The sequence below is a fragment of the Cibotium barometz genome, chromosome 24 (genome assembly GCF_041138505.1).
Source record: "Cibotium barometz isolate CiBa-2024 chromosome 24, ASM4113850v1, whole genome shotgun sequence".
Classification (NCBI taxonomy): Eukaryota; Viridiplantae; Streptophyta; class Polypodiopsida; order Cyatheales; family Cibotiaceae; genus Cibotium; species Cibotium barometz.
The window spans coordinates 18,517,221-18,537,826 of NC_141069.1; the positions used below are offsets into that span (position 1 = coordinate 18,517,221).

The window sequence follows — 20,606 nt, forward strand, 5'->3', positions numbered from 1 at the left end:
TGAGAGGGTAAAATTCATTGGAAAGCTTTAGTCACACTTGATATTCCACAAATGAAGTGGGAAAGTAGTAGCATGGATTTCATCATTGCCTTTCCCATAGTGCAAGGTGGTTATGATTCCATCATGGTAATAGTTGATCACGTCACGAAGGTCACTCATCTCATCCTAGTCAAGAAATCCTTCAAGGCTATGGATATCACCAGAATATTCATGAAAGAAATATTCAAACCATGAGATTCCTTTGGGTATCCTAGAAGGATAGTCAAAAATCTAGTTTCTGAGTTCACCTCACACCTCTAGATAGCTCTGTTTAAAACCATTAGAGTCCAATTACATTTTAGTACAACTTACCATCCCAAAACCAATGGGTAAATAGAGTGATTCAATCAAGTCATTGAGGATATATTGCAAAGCCTATTGTAAGAGAGAACCCAAGTCATGGATAACTTACCAGTGTTGTTCTTGCTAATTTCAGCAAGAGGTGCCCATGTATAAGGCCTTTTATTTCTAAAAATGTTGAGAAAGGCAAGCTCAATGATACTTGCACCCAGGAAAACAACTGGACAAATACACATCCGTACCTATGTGGTGTGGAACCATGATCATGATTTACAGTCTAGGAAAGTTATGACTGTTATGTTGTTTTAGATAAAATGGAAACGAGAATACCAAGAACTTGTGAAGTGCGTGCAACAAAAAATACAGAAATTGAAGAGAACACCAGATTCAGTCCCAATCGCCCCCCCAAGAGTGTGTCAACTGCATCCCCGATTGAGTATTTTTATAGTATTTTATTCCATAAAAAATAGATTGCATGGCTATTTTTAGCAGAATCTAACTCTACAAGCTTTCTATTTACGAAATTTGGATAGTAAAACATTTTAAAAATCTCTCTCTCATGATAGACCTCCCAATTTAGGAGATAATCATCCTTGGTTGTTGTAACTCTCAGCACACACGAGTGATCAATCACATTGGATTCACTCACAATGTCATTACATATTTAAGTAGATTCACTCACAATAACTAATTGTATTCCCTCTCAATAATGAATTGGATTCACTCCCAATGTCCACATACGCATCGTACATGCCTTAGAGTTGATCGAATTCGCTCACAATCAAGCTCACAAAACCTTTGCATGCATCACACATTTCTTAGAGTTGATTGGATTCACTTACAATAAAACTCCCATCACACATTTCTTAGAGTTGATTGGATTCACTTATAATCAAACTCCCATAATCTTTACATGCATCACACATGTCTTATAGTTGATCGGATTCATTCACAATCAAACTCCTACATTGGATTCACTCACAATGATTTCATACGCATCACATGAATTCATAGAGTATACCACACATCTCACATGTGTCATAGCTAGTTAGATTCACTTATAACTAACTAGGGTCAACCTCTAAAGAATCAGATCCACTTATAACCAACTAGGGTCAACCTCTAAAGAATCAGATTCACTCTCGATTCTTATACCACACTGGGTTACCCTCATTAAGAATTAGTTAGATTCACTTATAACCAACTAGGGTCAACCTCTAAAGAATCAGATTCACTCTCGATTCTTATACCACACTGGGTTACCCTCATTAAGAATTAGTTCAGAAGAGTTAATCGGATTCACACATTCCTTACATGTATCACACATGTCAAAGTTGATTGGATTCACTCACAACCAACACTCAATTTGTGAAAAGCTATTCGTCATAGATAAATATCACTAAAAAAGTATTCATAATAGACATGTAAAAGAATCATTGTACCAAGGCTGCTATGTGTAATAAATTCTAGTATCCCATACTGCCAGAAATTATCCCATACAAATCTAGAGATAAGTATGCATTGGAATACTTCACACATGATTAATGTCGTGTCCCATACCATAAGACTAATTCATAGTGAAAAATTCATAAAGTATTGTTCAATATGGAAGGGCCAGTTCCTTCGAGATGTTCTACTTTTGATGCACAATAACTGTAATTGAAAATTGCAAAAGGTCTTAAATAAATTTATTGTAAAAATAAACAAATGAATATGTTACCCTAAGAGTCGGAGTAGTCCTCGTGGTAGTCATGTTCTTCATCATCATGAGTCTAAGTGAAATAACAAATATTAAGTAAAACTTGATGGTGTAAAAATAAAATCCAAAAGTAAGAGAGTCTTACCTTGATGTATTGTTGGCTACAAAATGAAAAGGTTAAGAGAAATAGAAAATTTAAAACAATTTGTGATCGTAAAGATGAGGACGTATCGTGTAAGTCGAGATGGAAAATTGTTGGAAGCTCCATGGTAGAGATTATTGGTACAACCTGCACATCATGCTTACACCACACATAACAACATGTCTACCCTCATCTTCTCTTTATTCTCTCTCCTCCTTCTCCTCCTCGCGGCTCTGTTGGTGTTGCCATGCAACACGAAGTTTATCCCACATATCATTTTGACCGTCGAGAGGAGGAGTATATAGGGTAGAATGCATGCACCTTATCTTTGTCTCTTGTGGAGATACCCACCAAGCACAACGTTGCCTTGCTTTTCTTACCAGGCAGCAGAAGTGAAGTATAATGCCGGTATTATGCTTATCGCTTTGCCGGCCGTGTACTTCAGTGTAGATGGGACTTTTCGGGCCCATGTACTTTGGCTTCACCTTCCATGCCATGCCCAGGCTCTTGGACTTCGTGCCACCACTTGTCGCTCTATAACCTTCACACAAGACCATGCCGTCTCAGTGCGTGAAAACATAAACTTTTTTTTGACAGAGCGTATTGGGACTCTGATACCACTAAAATGGGAATACCAAGACCTCGTGAAGAGCGTGTAACCAAAAGTATAAAAATTGAGAGAACATGAGATTGGGTCCCAACTACCCCCCAAGCGTGTGTCAAAAGTATCCCTACTTGAGTATTTTTATAGTATTTTATTTCTTCAAAAATAGATTACATGGCTATTTTTAGCCCAAGCTTCCTCTACAAGCTTTCTCTTTACAAAAATTGGATAGTAAAATATTTCAAAAATCTCACTCTCGTGACAAAAATAGTGTGTGCTAACTTTGTAAGTCAAGAGAGTTGTGGATAAGAAAAGAAGAAAATATTTGAGGCTCCTTCCCATCTTGATCCCGTCTACTCTGTACTTTGCATATGTGTGTGTACTTTTTTTTTTGGTATCATTGTAAAACGGGAATACCGAGACCTTGTAAAGCGCGTGCAACCAAAAGTATAAAAATTGAGAGAACATGAGATTGGGTCCCAACTACGCCCCAAGCATGTGTCAAAAGCATCCCTGCTTGTGTATTTTAATAGTACTTTATTCCTTCAAAAATAGATTACATGGCTATTTTTAGCCCAAGCTTCCTTTATAAGCTTTCTCTTTACAAAAATTGGATAGTAAAATATTTCAAAAATCTCACTCCCATGATAAAAATAGTGTGTACTAACTTTGTAAGTCAAGAGAGTTGTGGAGAAGAAAAGAAGAAAAAATGGAAGAAAAGAGTTGAGGCTCCTTCCCATCTTGATCCCGTCTGCTACGTACTTTGCTTATGTGTGTGTACATTTCTTGTTTTTGGTATCATAGCACCAGCAAGAGTTTGTGCAGGTGTGCTCAAGCTTGTGCATGAGGAATCAAGGACTTGGTTGGAGAAACACTGCAACAAGGAGCTGATTACATCAGAATGCAAGCAAAAAAGGAAGCAGTTGGGAGGGATAATCTTTTGTGAAGAGCATTTTCAAGATAAACAACACAACCAAAAGAGGATAAGAATCTTCTCAAAGTGGAAGCTCACCACTCCTTTAAAAGAATTGCACGACTTGGCCTGGACAACGCACCTAGCCTATAAAAAAGAATATATGCGCACCACCCAACATAAAACATATACTAGTGGCATGACCCATCTCCATCGGGCAATACTAGTGGCATGACCCATATATATATATATATATATATAGAGAGAGAGAGAGAGAGAGAGAGAGAGAGAGAGGTTTTCATTATGAGTTTTTTTAATGGCTTTCACCTTATCTCATGATTCTTCTTTGAAAGTAAAGTTTTAGGAAATACAACAAGCCAATAAGAACTTTTAAACGATATTTTGTGAGGAAGCCAAAAGTTCCCTACCACACAAAATCAAGCGCTAAGGTCCTTCAAAAAACCAAAGAAATCCTCGCTTCTAAGACTTGTAACTATTGTGTGTGTGTATATGATATATACATAATAGAGAACGATACAGCTCATGTGAGCGCCATACAGCTGACGCAGTTGACGAGAGTATCCATGACTAATTTGTTGCACTTGATGGTGTAGGGATATGTAAATGTAGGGATATATGTAGGGATATGTAAATGCTGTTCTATTGCATATTCTATTTTTTTCCAACGTGCTGCCAGATTAGCATTGCAGATAAGTCAGTGTATTTGTTTCTGGTGCTGCACCTTGAATCGACTTGGGAATTGTTAATTTTTACCTTAGAAGTTAGCGGCGAGCGCTGTCTCAACTTGCCGCCAGATATAAGTCAGATTATCTGCTCCTGACTTGCGTGTAAGACTTGCGTACTTGAGGGCTTGAAGCTACTGAACATTTCACTTTAATTTTTGAACCGTTTTGACTTTAGGCTTTTGATGGTCCCAAGGAGCAAGTGCGTTGGTGCCTTATAAAAACAAATGATTATTTCATGACTTTTGACTTTTGATGGTCCCAAGGAGCAAGTGCGTTGGTGCCTTATGAAAACAAATAATTATCCAACTAGAATTGATAAAAAGGAAGCATTGGCTAAGCTTGTTAGCAATATTCCTCTCTCTCTCTCTCAAAAAGTCGACGTTAAGCGGTCTCGTCGTCTCTCTCTCTCTCTCTCTCTCTTTATATATATATATATATTCTTTTGTATTGTTATGTCAATTGTACTAGTCCACAATTCTCACGTTGCTGTGGCATGTAAAGAGGGATGTAATAGATTAGTTCTTGATCCACGCACAGAAACAAAATAATGTTCAACTTTTGTGATGTTTAAACTTACTAACAAAAAATATATATAACCATTTGAGTTTACATATTGACCAGAACGCTCTTTAAGCACTTGTGCTTTTTGCGAGCACGCATCATTTGACATACTTGTCCACCAAGGCAATGCTAAGAAAAATGCAAATGAACGGTGGCCACATTTGGAGAGAGGCCCTTACATTGCATCCATTCAAATTAGTTCACTGGTTGCTTGCTCTACCCCTAATAGGCATAAGCTTGACCCACGGATAGAAACAAAATAATTTTCAAATTTTGTGATGTCTCAACTTACTAATAAAAAATATATATAACCATTTGAGTTTAGATATAATAGTAGAGACTACGTATTTACCAGAACGCTCTTTAAGCACTTGTGCTTTTTTGCGAGCACACGTCATTTGACATACTTATCCACACACACTCCTTATGTGATAAGGAAGAGGGCTTTTCTTTCATTCTATTCTGTGACTCTCCTCACCGTTTTGGGTAAGGTTTAGTGACATGTATAATGTATTTTATTTTGCACAACAGAAGAAGAAGACGAACCACTTGATGGGTAGGAGAGCCTTTGTCCTGTATCTCATCATCGGTAGTAGGCGCTTGTAGGCTCTTAAATTCTTCACAATTTTCACCTCAGCTTTAATCTCACTTTCAGAATTTGATCTTCAAACAAATTAGTACGAAGAGCCTTTTGATGCGCACCTGCGAAAGAGAAGGTTCAAATGGGAGGCAGGGTAAGAAGAGCACAAATCACATTTGTGTACCCTTCGCAGTGCATAAGAGGAGCTACATTGAACCAAACAAAGCAAGTCGAGCCTCAAGATTTTGAACTTTTGTCTACAACACACCACACATCTTTAAGATTTAAGAGAAGAAAGAGGGCCACTGTGCTTCAATCATTTTCTCATAAGGCGAATATCTCCTCTCTCTCTCTCCTTTTCATACACACATGTAAGTCTCTTGTATCAGAAGCTATGCAAGTCCCTTTTGTCAGAAGTAATGCATGATGGAGTTCTCTCTCTCTGTCTATGTGGCATACCTCTCTCTCAAGGATTTTCTCTCACCATAGGCTGCCACGTGGATAAAAAGAAAGTTTCCTTTTAATATAAAAAAATAATTTTGGTCATTATATCGACCTAATCACCCACATGTGTTGATGTTCCACAAAGCTATCTTACATAATCTCTCTCTCTCTCTCTCTCTCTCTCTCTCTCTCTCTCTCTCTCTCTCTCTCTCTCTCTCTCACACACACACACACACACACACACACACATACTCCACACTCCTTAGGCCGTCATCGTTTGATCGTCATGGCGTTTTCTTCCACCCTTCTCTTTGGTGATCTTGCGGTGATAGTAGTGTGCAATACTTGCCCTTCAAGCTCATGATCTGCATTAGGGACGATGGTTGCCATGGACATCAAAGATTGTGACTCGACTTACGATACCCAATTCTACCAAAGCTGTGCAGGGTGTTCACTCCAATCGACAGAGCGACTAACTCTGGGGTTTGCCACCGCATGGCTTATCTATTGCCTATAAAGTGGCCAATATTTGGAAAGGGTGGTAACCTCTTGTGGTACTCAAGTGTGTGTGTGGTTAGTATGGTGTGTGTGTAGCCGGGTGAAATTCTTATGTGCGACTAGGAATGGAATAAGGCCTCATGAAAAAAAAAGACTACACCTTGAATATGAAGCTCATCGAGTACTCATATTGCTGCTTTTGCAATTGCACTAGACTCAGCATAAATGTCCACAAAAGCATTCCAACACATCTTTTTCTAGCGACCCATGCCTTGCAATCTTGTCTCGGGAATCTCTTTGTTGCTCCTATGACAAATCTTTCAAACTACAAATTAAGGCGATTACTTTTGGATAGAGGCTTTTGCATTGCATCCATTCAAAATAGTCGGTGCCTTCTTGCCTTGCCGAGTAATCATCACACGGCCTTCTAAGTGAGGTGCCTACAACCCAAACTATTTGCGTGCAGCATGAAAAACGATCCATTCCATATTGCCATCTAGCATTTGCTCCATTCTTTCAATAACCACCTATGCTAGCTTACGAACGTTGCGACCAACCTCACATACCATGGGTTCTCGACAATGTCCAGAATGGATTCTCTATCCCCAATAGTTCTAGTTCTTCCTTGCCTTTTTTTAGGGGTAAAATATTCGGGATATATTATCGATTGAGAAGCAAATTACAAATTAGAGTTGCCCCAGAGGAGGCAACTCTTATCTCTAACCAAAACCCATCTGCCGTAAAACAAGTTACCGGTTACGCCCCCACCCATAGCATTCAACATAGTAGCATACATCAAATGTATCTTAGTTCAAACATGTTGTCCACCAACACATTTCCCACATCAGCAGGCAGCCGCTCCAACCTAGCAAGTTGCTTGATTTCTTTACATGCCTCCATCGGAACTGCTATCCAATTACTTGGTTTCTTCTTCTTCCCTTCAAAAACCATCGAGTTTAATCTACTTTTCCAAATTTGTCCAAGCTTCTCAGAACTAGAACTGTGCATGTCATTTGCATAGTTATTGTGATGCCCCACCGGTCTGCCACGATTTCCACGTTTCCTGCTTGTAAACAGCCGCAAAAGCAATGCGTCCATAAAAGTAAGCGCAACCCTCGATGTTTAGAATGCACCGCAATGGCCAATAATAGAATAGGCAATGGTGTGCTGGACTGACTGGGGTAGGCTTCAATTGGATCATACACATATATATCTAGCCTACGATACACCACCAAGTCCAAAGAATAATGGCTTCTCTTGTGAGGTGTGTCAACTGTATCACGGCCAAGGCTGTGGACGACTACAACAGGTAGGCTCTAGCTCTCTCTCTCTCAGATAAAAGCCGGACACATGAGTTTAGATTTGATGGGGTTAATACGATTATTACTTGATGCTATGATTATAGGCCAGACCCGGAGGTGCTTAACGAGCCTGTGCTTACTCGCCCGATAATCCGACTTCTAGTAGTGATGGGAGTGGCCTTGGGCTTCGTGGCCGCAACCGTATGGATCTACCGAATCCAGCCTTCCTACCAAGTGGAGACGGTGGTCAGTACTGGCAACAACAACAAGGCTCTCGCATTCGGCACTAAGATGCTCTTTCATAACCAGGCCAAATCGAGTGCTGCGGCTCAGCTGAACGCACATGAACTACAAGTGATCTGCCCCTGCCAAGGCACCTCCCTCATTGGGATCTCCACCGAAAATGAATGGGCATCGTTCGTGGACTTCTCATTGATTTCTTTGATCGATGGCACGGTAAATTGTTATTAGCTGCCGTCATCCTTATCTAGCGATAACTGCTTTCGTAATATACTTGGTTAATTATTTCTTCCTCTCTGATCTCTTGCCATATAGCACGATGGCTTCTCGCAAATCAACTTCACAACTTTTTGCAACGATTACAATGCATGCAACTCCAGTTGCTACGATATTCTTAGAGCTGCTATCCCTGCATGCGACTGGAGCAGCAAAAGCTTCAGGCTTGACCATAAAATTCAGTCGCCCAACCTGCTCTCCCTCGACAGCTTAAGAGACGCGCTCTACACTCAAATCTATTGTAAGCATCAGACCTAGCGCTATATTATTTGTAACCAACGGCAGCATGCATGACGCTCGTGCTTTTGTAGTTTGCAGTCGAGATATATACTTCTAATATATTCATGATGCTAATCGATGAGCACCTGATGATGGCCTTGCAGTAAATGAGAAATTCGTAAGCGTGGAAGAAGATAATCAATTCTTTCGTTACGCACTCCAGAAGATGCTCGACCAAATAAAAGAAAACTCTTCGAGCTCCGACCTCCAATTCTGGACTGCAGCGGCGGATCCGCGCGTGCAATATGGCTACAGTTACGCACTCGCGATGCACATCGATTGGGTTGCATACTCACAGTTGTGCAACCCACAAGTGTGCACTGCAGTCATGTACGCTCCTGCGTGGAGACGATCCTTGTCTGCTGTGGGCTTAATGGGAGGCTATTTGAGCCTCATTAAGTTGGCTCTGGGCAGCGTGGTGTGGCCTTTTCTAGTCTACTTGTGCGGTTGGTTTCCCAAAAAGAGTAAACTCAAAGACCCGCAAACGGAAGACGCTGCTGCTAATACGTCATTAAGCACTGTTCGACCACTTGAATTAGAACTCGCAATATAACAGTGGCTGGCCATTTAATTAGATGGCATTGCAAAATTGTAGTTTTCTTGCCTTTACGTCATTAAGCACTGTTCGACCACTTGAATTTAATTAGATGGCATTGCAAAAATGTAGTTTTCTTGCCTTACCGGAGTAATACTTCATTCAGCACTGTTCCACCACTTGAATTTGAACTCGCAGTATAAGAGCTGCCCATTTCATTAGATGGCATTGTAGTATAAGAGCTGCCCATTTCATTAGATGGCATTGTAGTAATATAGCTTTCCTGCCATGCCGGAGTCACATTAGGGCACTGGTCATTGTGAAATGACCGGCGCCTAGGTTGGTGGTGTGTACTTTATTTATTTAATTTAACACTAGTCCAGAACCCACTCTTGCTGGATTGGATCTCTCTCTCTCTCACACACACACACCATAAAAGATGGGGAGCATAGCCACGTGAAGAGAGAGAGTAGAGAGAGGGGACCTGGGCAGGTACACAAGGTGCACACAACAGCTAACCATGAGTTGCTAATACGTGGATAATTTAGCCGCCTTTTCGAAAAAAAATCTAGACATTCCACAGAGCATTCTCGAGCACTGAAAATATTCCCATATCGGAGAAAGAGGAGCACAAAATGTATTCTAATATTACAATCAAATATGGACTAAATCAAGACTGGCGAATTGAGCAATTGTTTAATGAATTAGAGTGAGTTTGGCCCAATATCTCTTACATCTTCTATCGAATCCATTCATGCTAATTTATCTATCTCAAGATCCATATGTCCTATTGCAAGATCAATAAAAAGATCTATCCCTCTAGTAATAGAATCAACAACATTGTCCTCATCATCATCATCATGCTCGGAATCAATTCCTTCCTCATTGTCTTGGATAAAGGCACCTTCATCTTGATTAGTTTGTGGCATCTCGCATTCTTCATCTTATTCACAATGGTTATAATATTTTACTTATTCACAATGGTTAGAATATTTTACTTGTTCACAATGGTGAGGTAGCACAAATGTGTCCCTCTCTATTTGCCAAAATTTTGTAGAATCGATCACCATAAATATCCAAGAAAACTCTGAGTGAATTCCCGAGGGTTGAAAATATCCCCATATTGGAGAAGAAGAAGCACAAAATGTATTGTAATAAACAATCAAATATGGACTAAATCAACACAGGCGAATTGAGCAATTGTTTAATGAGTTAGGGTGAGTTTGGCCCAATATCTCTTATATCTTCTATCTAATCTATACATGCTAATTTGTCTATCTTAAGATCCATATGTCCCATTACAAGATCAACAAAAAGATCTATCCCACTAGCAATGGAATCAACATCATCATTATCATCATCATCATGCTCGGAATCAATTCCTTCCTCATTGTCAGGGATAAAGACACCTTCATCTTGATTAGTTTGTGGTATCTTGCATTCTTCATCTTGTACTTGATCCTCCACAGGTTTATTTTCGATTGCCACTTCATCCATGAGTTCTTCAACATCCCTATCTTGAAAAATGTTCTTTGAATGAGGAGCAACTTGTATGACATACCACCATTTCTTTGTATTTATATCCGTGTGAAACATAACCTTCTAAGAAGAAACACATTAGTGTAAATTAAACATGCATAAGTATGATATAATATAAGCTTATGGTTAGAATATTTTACTAGTTCACAATGGTGGGGTAGCATATCGAGTGTAAATTAAACATGCATAAGCATGATATAATAAAAGCTTATGGTTAGAATATTTTACGTGTTCACAATGGTGAGATAGCACAAATGTGTCCCTCTCTGTTTGCCAAAATTTTGTACAATGGACCACCATAAATAGCCAAGGAAATTCTGAGGCATTTGTATCCACGTGCAAACTTTCTCAACCTATCCATGCAAGAATTAAGCCTAATTCTAAGGCATTTGCATTTGCATCCACGTGCAAACTTTCTCAACCTATCCATGCAAGAATTAAGCCTAATTCTTCAAACTCAAAACATGCTGAAACTCCACATGCACAAGCAAGCAAAAGGGTGGGCACTACAACTAGAATCAATACATGTGGGTTCATCTAGTTCAATATTTTTACCAAGATCAATGAAGACATTCAATCCAATTGCATTAGAATCCATACCATCTTCCACATCATCTCTATTAGTATTTTCAACTACTTCAACTCCCTCATAAGGCTACAAATCATTACACGTACTTTTATTTGCTCTTTGCATCAAAATGCCTAGAAAACTACATATTCATCTATGTGCCTTCCACAAATTTTAGAAGCAACATTCACACAATGCTAGTAGGGCTAGGCATACCAATTGTTGTTGTAGGGCCAAGCAAACAAGAGCACATACACAAGATTCTCACCCATTTTTGTTGTTAAAAGCTCAGTTTGCATTCCATCTTTTATTACTATTATAGTAGCTAGATAAACACCTATGAGTACTTCTAATCCAAGAGTGTCAACATAACTCACATGATATACTTGTCGGAAGCTCAAGTATGCATTCCATCTTTTATTACTATTGTATTAGCTACATAAACACCTATGATTACTTCTGATCCAACAATGTCAACATAACGAACATGATATACTTGCCTAGTACATGTAGAAAACTATTTATCACCCCAAGCATTGTAGTGATTCCCATGCATATCTCAATTCTAGGAGCTTAGTGTGCCAAGTTAGGGTAGACATCCTGAGTATTCCACCATGCCAAGTTTCTCATAAGGTCATGCAACAAACATAGAGAACTACCATTTGTGTTCATAACATAGTGCTTATGCATGTCAAGAACATGCATTCTTAATAGAAGAGAAAAGAACATTTTTTAACATCAAGTTATAGTGTTGGGAAAATCAGCCCCATCTTTGAGTTCATATACATGGAATGAGGAAGTGTCAACTTTTGGACACATAACACGAAAAAAGACCATGAAAGACAAAACAAAAAGAGCTTCCTATTTTAGTAGAGCACAAGAACCAAAATAGTCAAGGTATTTCTTGTGAACACATTGTCTTCTTCATGATGGTCTTTTGATGGAGTGCATGCTAGTGGTTTTAGATAATGCCGAAGACATGTGGTGTCAACCTCCACGGACACACAATGTCTTTCTAACTCTATACATGCACGAGCTATATTGCCTGTACCCGCAAAGACATCTCACTCTTCAGTGAAAGCCCGCACCATAAACCTACAAGACAACATTTTCATAGCTTGATGTATACAACATTGGGACTTTGTGTATTAAAAAAATAGTACTATTGTAAATCTGCTTAGAGTCCTATTTGACGCTCTGCTCCACCACGCACATGCTTTCTTTCGTGGAGTGATAGCTAAGTACTACCATCAAACTCAATCTATTTGACATATTGAATCATCCAAGGCTGTCTCCTCTTGATTTGTTGTAGAAGTTTCCCTAACAAAACCTTCACGTACAAACATATTGAGCACCATCCAATTCACTTCTGCCCATTCAAATGAGAGGTTAATACATAATGTGTGATCATGTATGTACTTAGATCTACTACCTTCTCTAATGGATGACTTCGCATCATATATCCAATCTCCAGTGAAGAAGATAAAACCCCTTCTCCATTGCTGCTTTTTGAACATCGTGCAATTTTTTTTTGTGGTAAGCAAGTAGAAATGAATCATCCATCCCCCCTCACATCAGCAGCTATATATAATCAACAAATGTTGCAACTGTAGTGGAATCCCCACATTTTTCTACTCCCATAGATGTGGGAAAGTTAGCCCATCGTAAGCTTGCAGCATAGATTGCATTATTCCATTTGTATACATAAGGGTGGTTTACATCCTTGAAGAACTTCTTTAGCTTGCTTAATACCTTGCAGCACCCAAACATGGGTCTTAATTAGCTCTATCACTTTTTGTTGTTTGAAAGCAACATCAAGAAAAATAATCCACACTTACCGATGAGCAAATGGAGTCAACAACACTTAAAATGCCTACTTTTATAGCACTATGACCAACTTGGGAGGGATCCTCCTCTTCTTCACTATCACCCCATCACCTGCAAAACATGGCACTTAAGGTTACTTAATGAAAAATGAGATCCCTAATTACAAAGCATACCACTTATGTGTAGTGTCACACATTACCTTGCTCATCATCCCGGTTCTCCTCTACTTCACGGTCTTCAATTAGTTTTGAGGTTTCAATGCCTTCCACAAGGTTCAAGCTTCTTTTTTGTGCTTGGTCTCTCTATATGCTTCTCCGAGCTCCATTATTCTTTTTCACTTTTTGGTTGTGATCCTTGATCTTATAGCTTTCCTATTTTCTTTTGAGTATAACGTTCAAAGCTCCTAATGAATGCAAAATAAGATGAAAATTGGTATTAAATGAAATTTATCAATTTCAAGGCAAATACATACTTTGTGGAACCTTCTCCACTTGCCAAATGGTACACTCAACTGGCAAATCAACCAACTTTTTCTCGATGTTCATTATACGCAACCATCTAAAAATGATTATTGCAAGTAAGTTCATGCTATCAAAACATGAATATGTCTTTAAAAAATCAAATAGTTTAGTAGCTATACAGAAGATGTCGTACTAACATTTGCATTTGTGGTTGCTTCTCCAGAGTCACAGAGCTCTTCGTTTCACTTGCAAGTTTTTTAAATGCATCATGAAAATGCATTTGATGACAAGACCTAAAGTACTTAACTGCACCACCTAGAATTTGCACTTCTCTTGTACCAATATCCACATCAAGTTGAACAAGCAAATCATGTGCAAGAAGGTCTAATATCTGGCACCAATAGGTCTCCTTTGCAATGTATTACCTCTCTAGGATATGTTGTCCTTCGGCATGCCCTAGGCCAATTGTGCTTACTCATCCTTGGTGAGAGGATGATCAAAATCTCCTTTTTCCTACATGGAAGTCAATTTGTTAACAAAGAAATCTTGTAAACGTGAGAAGAGTCAAAAAAAAATTCTCAATCCAAAGGAAGATGGAAAACACACTTCTCTAGTGAGATTTTTGTGGACCGGAAGCATTCCAAGTTTACCCCTGTCTCACAGGAACACTCACGAGAACACAGATTATGGAAGGAGGCCGGAAGCAATTAATGCGAGAGAGCGGGATTATAGCCATGGGAACATAAAGACGCACATAATTTTTTCATATTTTTGTGCCAAAGTGCAATGTAAATTCTTTTAGGCCAATGTGGGTTCTAAATGAGAGTTTTAAGTGTAATAAGCAAGGCTTACTTATGGGGTTGTCCGCCCATGTGTGAAAGAGGCCAAGGGTTAGTGACATCTCTATAAAAGAGATGTTAGCTAAAGAAAGAGGACGTTTTTGGTCATTCTCATAAGCTATTCAGTGAAGCTCTTGAGCTCTCAAGCTATGGCAACTCTCTAACTCTCTCTCTATTGTACTCTAATGAGCATTAAGCTCCAATGAGTATAGCTCCACTTCTTTCTCTTAATCTGTTTTAGTATCATTGAAGTAGATTAATCTATGATTAGTTGAATTCTTCTTTCTTTCTCTTGTGTATGCATGCTTGTAGTGTGTGTGTGTGTAGTCTCCATTGATGCTAGCTCTTTCCCACTTCATTGGCAATGAGTTATTCATGGATAGACTCTCTCTATGAGCTTGTGGGTTTGTGAATGTTACATTCTATGCTTGCTTAAGCTTGTGGGTTAGTAGATGCACGCTTATGGGTTTGCTTGCATCAGGGAAAGCTAAGACTTAATCAATGTTTGAATGGGATTAAGGGATTGCCATGAATTGCTTGTTCTCTTGATTAGTGAAGTGGGTTTAAGGGATTGAGAGATTGATTGAGGTGTTTGAATGGTTGAATCATGAAGCGGTTGTTCGTGGATGTGAGCTCTCCCTCAAGGAATAAGCCTTCACGCACTAATTGGGTCGAGTCCTCGGATTGACATTGTGTTTCTTAACACATTTGTTGATTGGTAGTACTCTATGAGCACTATATTACACGATAGAGAGAACCTCTCTACAATGGCATCGCTGTCAGGGAGCGATTGCCTACATTAGTTGAGCACCATACACACACTACCACTCCTTGTTAAGCTCCAATCGGCCGTTGGATAGGAGAGTAGGCTTTTGGACTACTTTTGGTACTTATTTAAGACTAATCTTTTGTTAAATTCTCTTTATTGTCTTGCAATTTGAGTGTGATTGGCTAGCTACGCCTCTCCCTTGAGGTCACGACAAGGATTCAACACACGCGAAGGATTGGAGGTAGGCACTAAACCTGCCAATTTCAATTTGTGTGCGAAAGAGAGAGGCCTGATTTGCATTTCTGTCATTCTGTTTAAGGATAATTTTTGCTGTCTCTGAGGTTAATTTTTATAGTTTTAATTTGCTGCATGTTCGTTTTATTTTCTGTTCTTAGCTTAGTTTTTTGCATCTTTAATTTTGTGCATTTTAGTTCTCTGTTAAACCTGCACCTATAGAGAAATTGAAATCTGTACACACATGAAGATTGAACATTTCGAATTCCCTGTAAATCTCATAGCTGCACATGCATTGAGTTCACTGCACACGCATTGAGCACACTTCAAAAAAGAAAAAAATAATAATAAAAGAAGGTGGCTATGCATGAACTGTGCACCGCACGGAGAGACCCACACACCGCACCATAAAGACCGCCACCCCACCCGATAAAGGGGTGCAAAAAAAAAAATTATAAAAATGGGCAGTTTTCTAACTTTTCGAGAGGAGTTAGAAAACACCCATCGTGGAAATTTTGGTCTCGGAACCATTTTCCCATAGTAAGTTCAGTATGGAAAACTGGTAAATTTTAGGCGATTTTTGATCCTAAAAAATATGCTATTTTTTGGCCTAATGTGTTCGATGGGGTTCAAATGGGTTCTGGCAAAGCTTGAACCAACTTGAAAATTTTTGGATTTTTTTGAAAAAAAAATAAATAAATAAAAAGATAAAAAAAACCAACCTTAAAATTTGACCTTATGCACTTGCGATCGGGACGTCATATAGACACTGCCATAGGGTCTAGGGCACCTTCTAGAGTACCTACGTAGGAAAGTGGGACCCAATCGGTAGGAAATTTGGCAGATATTGCTGAAACCTTTTTCGAATCCCAATCTGATACCCTTTCCACCAGGACAACTAGCTCATTGTCTATGCACAATCTAGGGCCATCAAATAGTCATCCCTTAGTCCCAAATAGAACACCCACAAGATCTTTTAATCCATTTGAAGCCAACATCATGGAGTTACCACTTAATGTGAGACTTCAACATGTCTACACAAATGCTCAAGGAGCTGAGATCTTTAGGGATCCACAACAATGGTATCTCGTTAAGATTGCGGACTTTTTCTGAGAGCTTGATAGAGCACCTCTAGTCAATGACCAGGGTAACATGTACATGGGTGGAGATGGTGTTCGCTTACGAAGTCACCTATCATCCAGAGAATGTAGACAAATTAGGAGAGCTCTTTAAGAGTGAGTTCCTAGATTTATCAAAGCCTTCCGGAGCAAGGGAGTCTAGAGATGACTGGATCATTGAGCCGGACATGCCCGGACCATCCAATGCCCAGTCCTCAAAGCCATCCATAGATGATTTACTTTTTGTAGATCTAAATTTGAAAAGGGAGAGGAAAGGCAAGAGCAAAATGGATCAGGGGGCTGAGAACCAATGGGAGTTTGTACCACAAATTCCAGTGACAAAGGTCTTTCAGGATGACCCACTTCAAGAGGTCTATAAGGACTCTTTAGAAGGATATTATGCCACAACTAGATTGCCAAAGCTAGATCTTCCTCTAGCACTTGTGGTGGTAGTCGAGAAGCTTGCAAGATACAAGAATCGAATCGTTGATAAATGGGCCAATGAATACCGAACCTTAGATTGGAAGGAGATTCGTGAGCTCACGTGGAGAGGACAACCATAATTCATGGAAGTGTTCTCAACTAATACAGCTAAACCAGGAGAGACAGCCTTTCTTGGAGAAACTGTTGCTCCTCTCCTACGAGAGTTCACTAGAGAGGGACCCTCAACATCAAAGTGGACCACTACAAGTAGCCTAACTCTAGCACCAAGATATTATCCTACACCAAAAGTGCGACCATAGATCACACCACAACAACGCTTCTCTCACTATGACAATCGGAGGGTAGGGGAGCCAACTCGGCCTCCCATAAATGCACCTCCTGAAATGCAGGTAACAAGATCTTTGGAGAGGGTTATTGAGGCAGGTATTAGGGGACCCACACCTATTTGGGATGCATATGGACCATCTTACCAAAGAGAGGAACCACTGAGAGTGAGAGGCCGTAGGCTTGATGATGAGTATTCAAGGCGAGTAAGGCCATCAACTCTTCAGAAACTAGTAAAGAAGTACGAAGGGTCGGGAGATCCATATGACCATGTAGCAGCATTTAGGCAAGCAGTTCGAGCTGAGCAAGTGACTGGACAAGCATACGCAAATTGAAGGATTTGGGCTCACTCTTGAGGGAAAGGCCCTTGCTTGGTTAAATAGGCACTAGAGGCTTCATACAAATCTTCCTTACAAGTTTTGGAAGAGAGATTCATTGTGCTGCTTTTTCCTTAATGGGGATTCAGCATGACACAGTAGCAAATATTTACTCTTTCAAGCAAGGCGAGACTGAGAGTGGTAGAGACTGTGTAAATAGGATGAAGTAGTACATTAATCGTTGCTAGAAGATGAAAAGCCCACCTAGAGTTGATTAATTTCTCTTCTTAAAAGGACTAAAACATTCAACACTGCACACACATCTCTATGCAAAGAAGCATACAAATTTCAATGAGTGTTGCCATGATGCTATGGATTTCACAGATAACTTCAAATTCCAAGATGGTACTGGCCATGAGGTGTAACCTAGAGATCACTGGGGTGATGACCAAAGTTCAGGGTCTAGCGCACTAGTAAATGTTCCACGGGAACACTCACGGGAACACGGATTATGGAAGGAGGCCGGAAGCAATTAATACAGAGAGAGCGGGATTGTAGCCATGGGAATATAAAGACGCACATAATTTTTTCATATATTTTGTGCCGAAGTGCAATGTAAATCAATTTAGGCCAATGTGGGTTCTAAATGAGAGTTCTAAGTGTATTAAGCAAGGCTCACTTATGGGGTTGTCTACCCGTGTGTGAAAGAGGCCTAGGGTTAGGGTTAGTGACATCTTTATAAAAGAGATGTTAGCTAAAGAAAGGGGACATTTTTGGCCATTCTCATAAGCTATTGAGTGAAGCTCTTGAGCTCTCAAGCTATGGCAACTCTCTAACTCTCTCTCTATTGTACTCTAATGAGCATCAAGCTCCAATGTATAGCTCCACTTCTTTCTCTTAATTTATTTTAGCATCATTGAAGTAGATTAATCTATGATTAGTTGAATGCTTCTTTCTTTCTCTTGTGTATGCTGCATGCTTGTAGTGTGTGTGTGTAGTCTCTATTGCTGCAAGCTCTTGCCCACTTCATTGGCAATGAGATAGACTCTCTCTATGAGCTTGTGGGTTTGTGAATGTTACATTCTATACTTGCTTAAGCTTGTGGGTTAGTAGATGCATGCTTATGGGTTTGCTGGTATTAGGGAGAGCTAAGATTTAATCAATGTTCGAATAGGATTAAGAGATTGCCATGCATTGCTTGTTCTCTTGATTAGTGTAGTGGATTTAAGGGATTGAGAGATTGATTGAGGTGTTGAATGGTTGAATCGTCAAGTGGTGGTTCGTGTATGTGAGCTCTCCCTCATGGGATAAGCCTTCATGCACGAATCGGGTTGAGTCCTCGGATTGACATTGTGTTTCTTAACACATTTATTGATCGGTAGTACTCTATGAGTACTATATTGCACGGTAGAGAGAACCGCTCTACAATGGCGCCGCTGCCGGGGAACGAGTGCCTACATTAGTTGAGCACCATACACACACTACCACTCCTTGTTAAGCTCCAATCGGTTGCAAAACTGTTGGATAGGAGAGCAAGCTTTGGGACTAGTTTTGGTACTTTTTTAAGACTAATCTGTTGTTAAATTCTCTTTATTTGTCTTGCAATTTGAGTGCGATTGGCTAGCTATGCCTCTCCCTTGAGGTCAGGACAAGGATTCAACACATGGGAAGGATTGGAGGTAGGCGCTAAACCTGCTAATTTCAATTTGTGTGCGAAAGAGAGGCCTGATTTGCATTTCTGTCATTCTGTTTGAGGATAATTTTTGCTGTTTGAGGTTAATTTTTATAGTTTCAATTTTTTGCATGTTCGTTTTATTTTATGTTCTTAGCTTAGTTTTCTGCATCTTTAATTTTGTGCATTTTAGTTCTCTGTTAAACCTGCACCTGTAGAGAAACTGAAATCTGTACACACACATGAAGATCAGGGATTTCATTAACGTCTTCACAATTTCGTGATCACGTTAACAAAACCTATTGTTAACATATTAAAACTTGTGATCACATTGTATATTCACATGACCTGAGAAATGACCTGCCGGAACCCACTATTCCAGTAACACCTCCGGGCTTCTATCATTCCCGGCGGGCCCGCCGGGATACAGAGTTTTCCCGGCGGGCCCGCCGGAAATGATAGAAGCCCGGCGGGCCCACCGGGAAAAACAAAGAACACCGGCGAGGTATTATTCTGTATATAAACACTGCCCGACACCCATCGTACAACTTTTGGGAAGATAGTCCTTGTTTTGGGGGCGTGATATCTCTCCTCAAAGTACTTGTAGAGCTCTCGAGTTGCTAGAAGTGTCCTCTTGGGAAGAACGTCCTTATTTTAGGGGCTGTCGTCTTTCCTTGTAGGCACTCCTAAGGCTATTGGGCCACTCGTCCTTAGTTCTTTGAACTGGGGGCAGGGTGTGGTTCGTAGCTAATACTTGCGGAGATTTAGGGGACAAATTTTGAGTCATTCAGCTTTGCATTTGAGCCACGTACGTAATCTACCTCATTCTGCTTTATGAATGGTTTGATGGAGCCAAGAGTCCTGCTTAGGGACTTGTATTGGTTCTTGATACTTGATATAGTTTAGAGTAGACAAGGGTCTATTGTCCTATACTAGAGTATTGGGCAAGCATAGATCTTTGATTTTTTTTTGTGAATGTTAGAGAAGGTCTATTTTCCTATACTAGAGTATTGGGCAAGCATAGATCTTTGATTGTGTAAAGTATCCTTAATTGGGTACAAAAGGCATCCTTCATTGGGGGTGCAATGTGCATGATAGTTTCGAAGTAGTTTTGTAGTAAGACCTTGCAAGATAGTTTGAAATAGTTTTGTGTTATGTGATGATCTTTTGTATTTGTCAAGATAGTTTCGAAGTACTTTGTCTGCAGATGTATGTTTTGTTATACGTGAGTGATTTGTTGTTTTTTCATTTGTGTATTCATTGTTATATGCTTGGTTGAATAGGTTATTTGTTGAGATGGAGGACAATGTTGGATCCAGTGATACCTCCAATAGAGT

The 20,606-nt window shown here is 39.7% G+C and overlaps 1 protein-coding gene across 1 annotated transcript; it reads left to right on the forward strand.

The window, feature by feature from the left end:
• The first annotated feature begins 7,773 nt into the window (after positions 1–7,773).
• LOC147624974 (uncharacterized) lies at positions 7,774–9,175 on the forward strand. The gene is made up of 4 exons (XM_086817922.1): positions 7,774–7,835; positions 7,932–8,283; positions 8,383–8,584; positions 8,727–9,175. The coding sequence occupies exons 1-4, from the start codon at positions 7,774–7,776 to the stop codon at positions 9,173–9,175; spliced, it is 1,065 nt and encodes a 354-aa protein (XP_086674048.1).
• Positions 9,176–20,606: the final 11,431 nt, after the last annotated feature.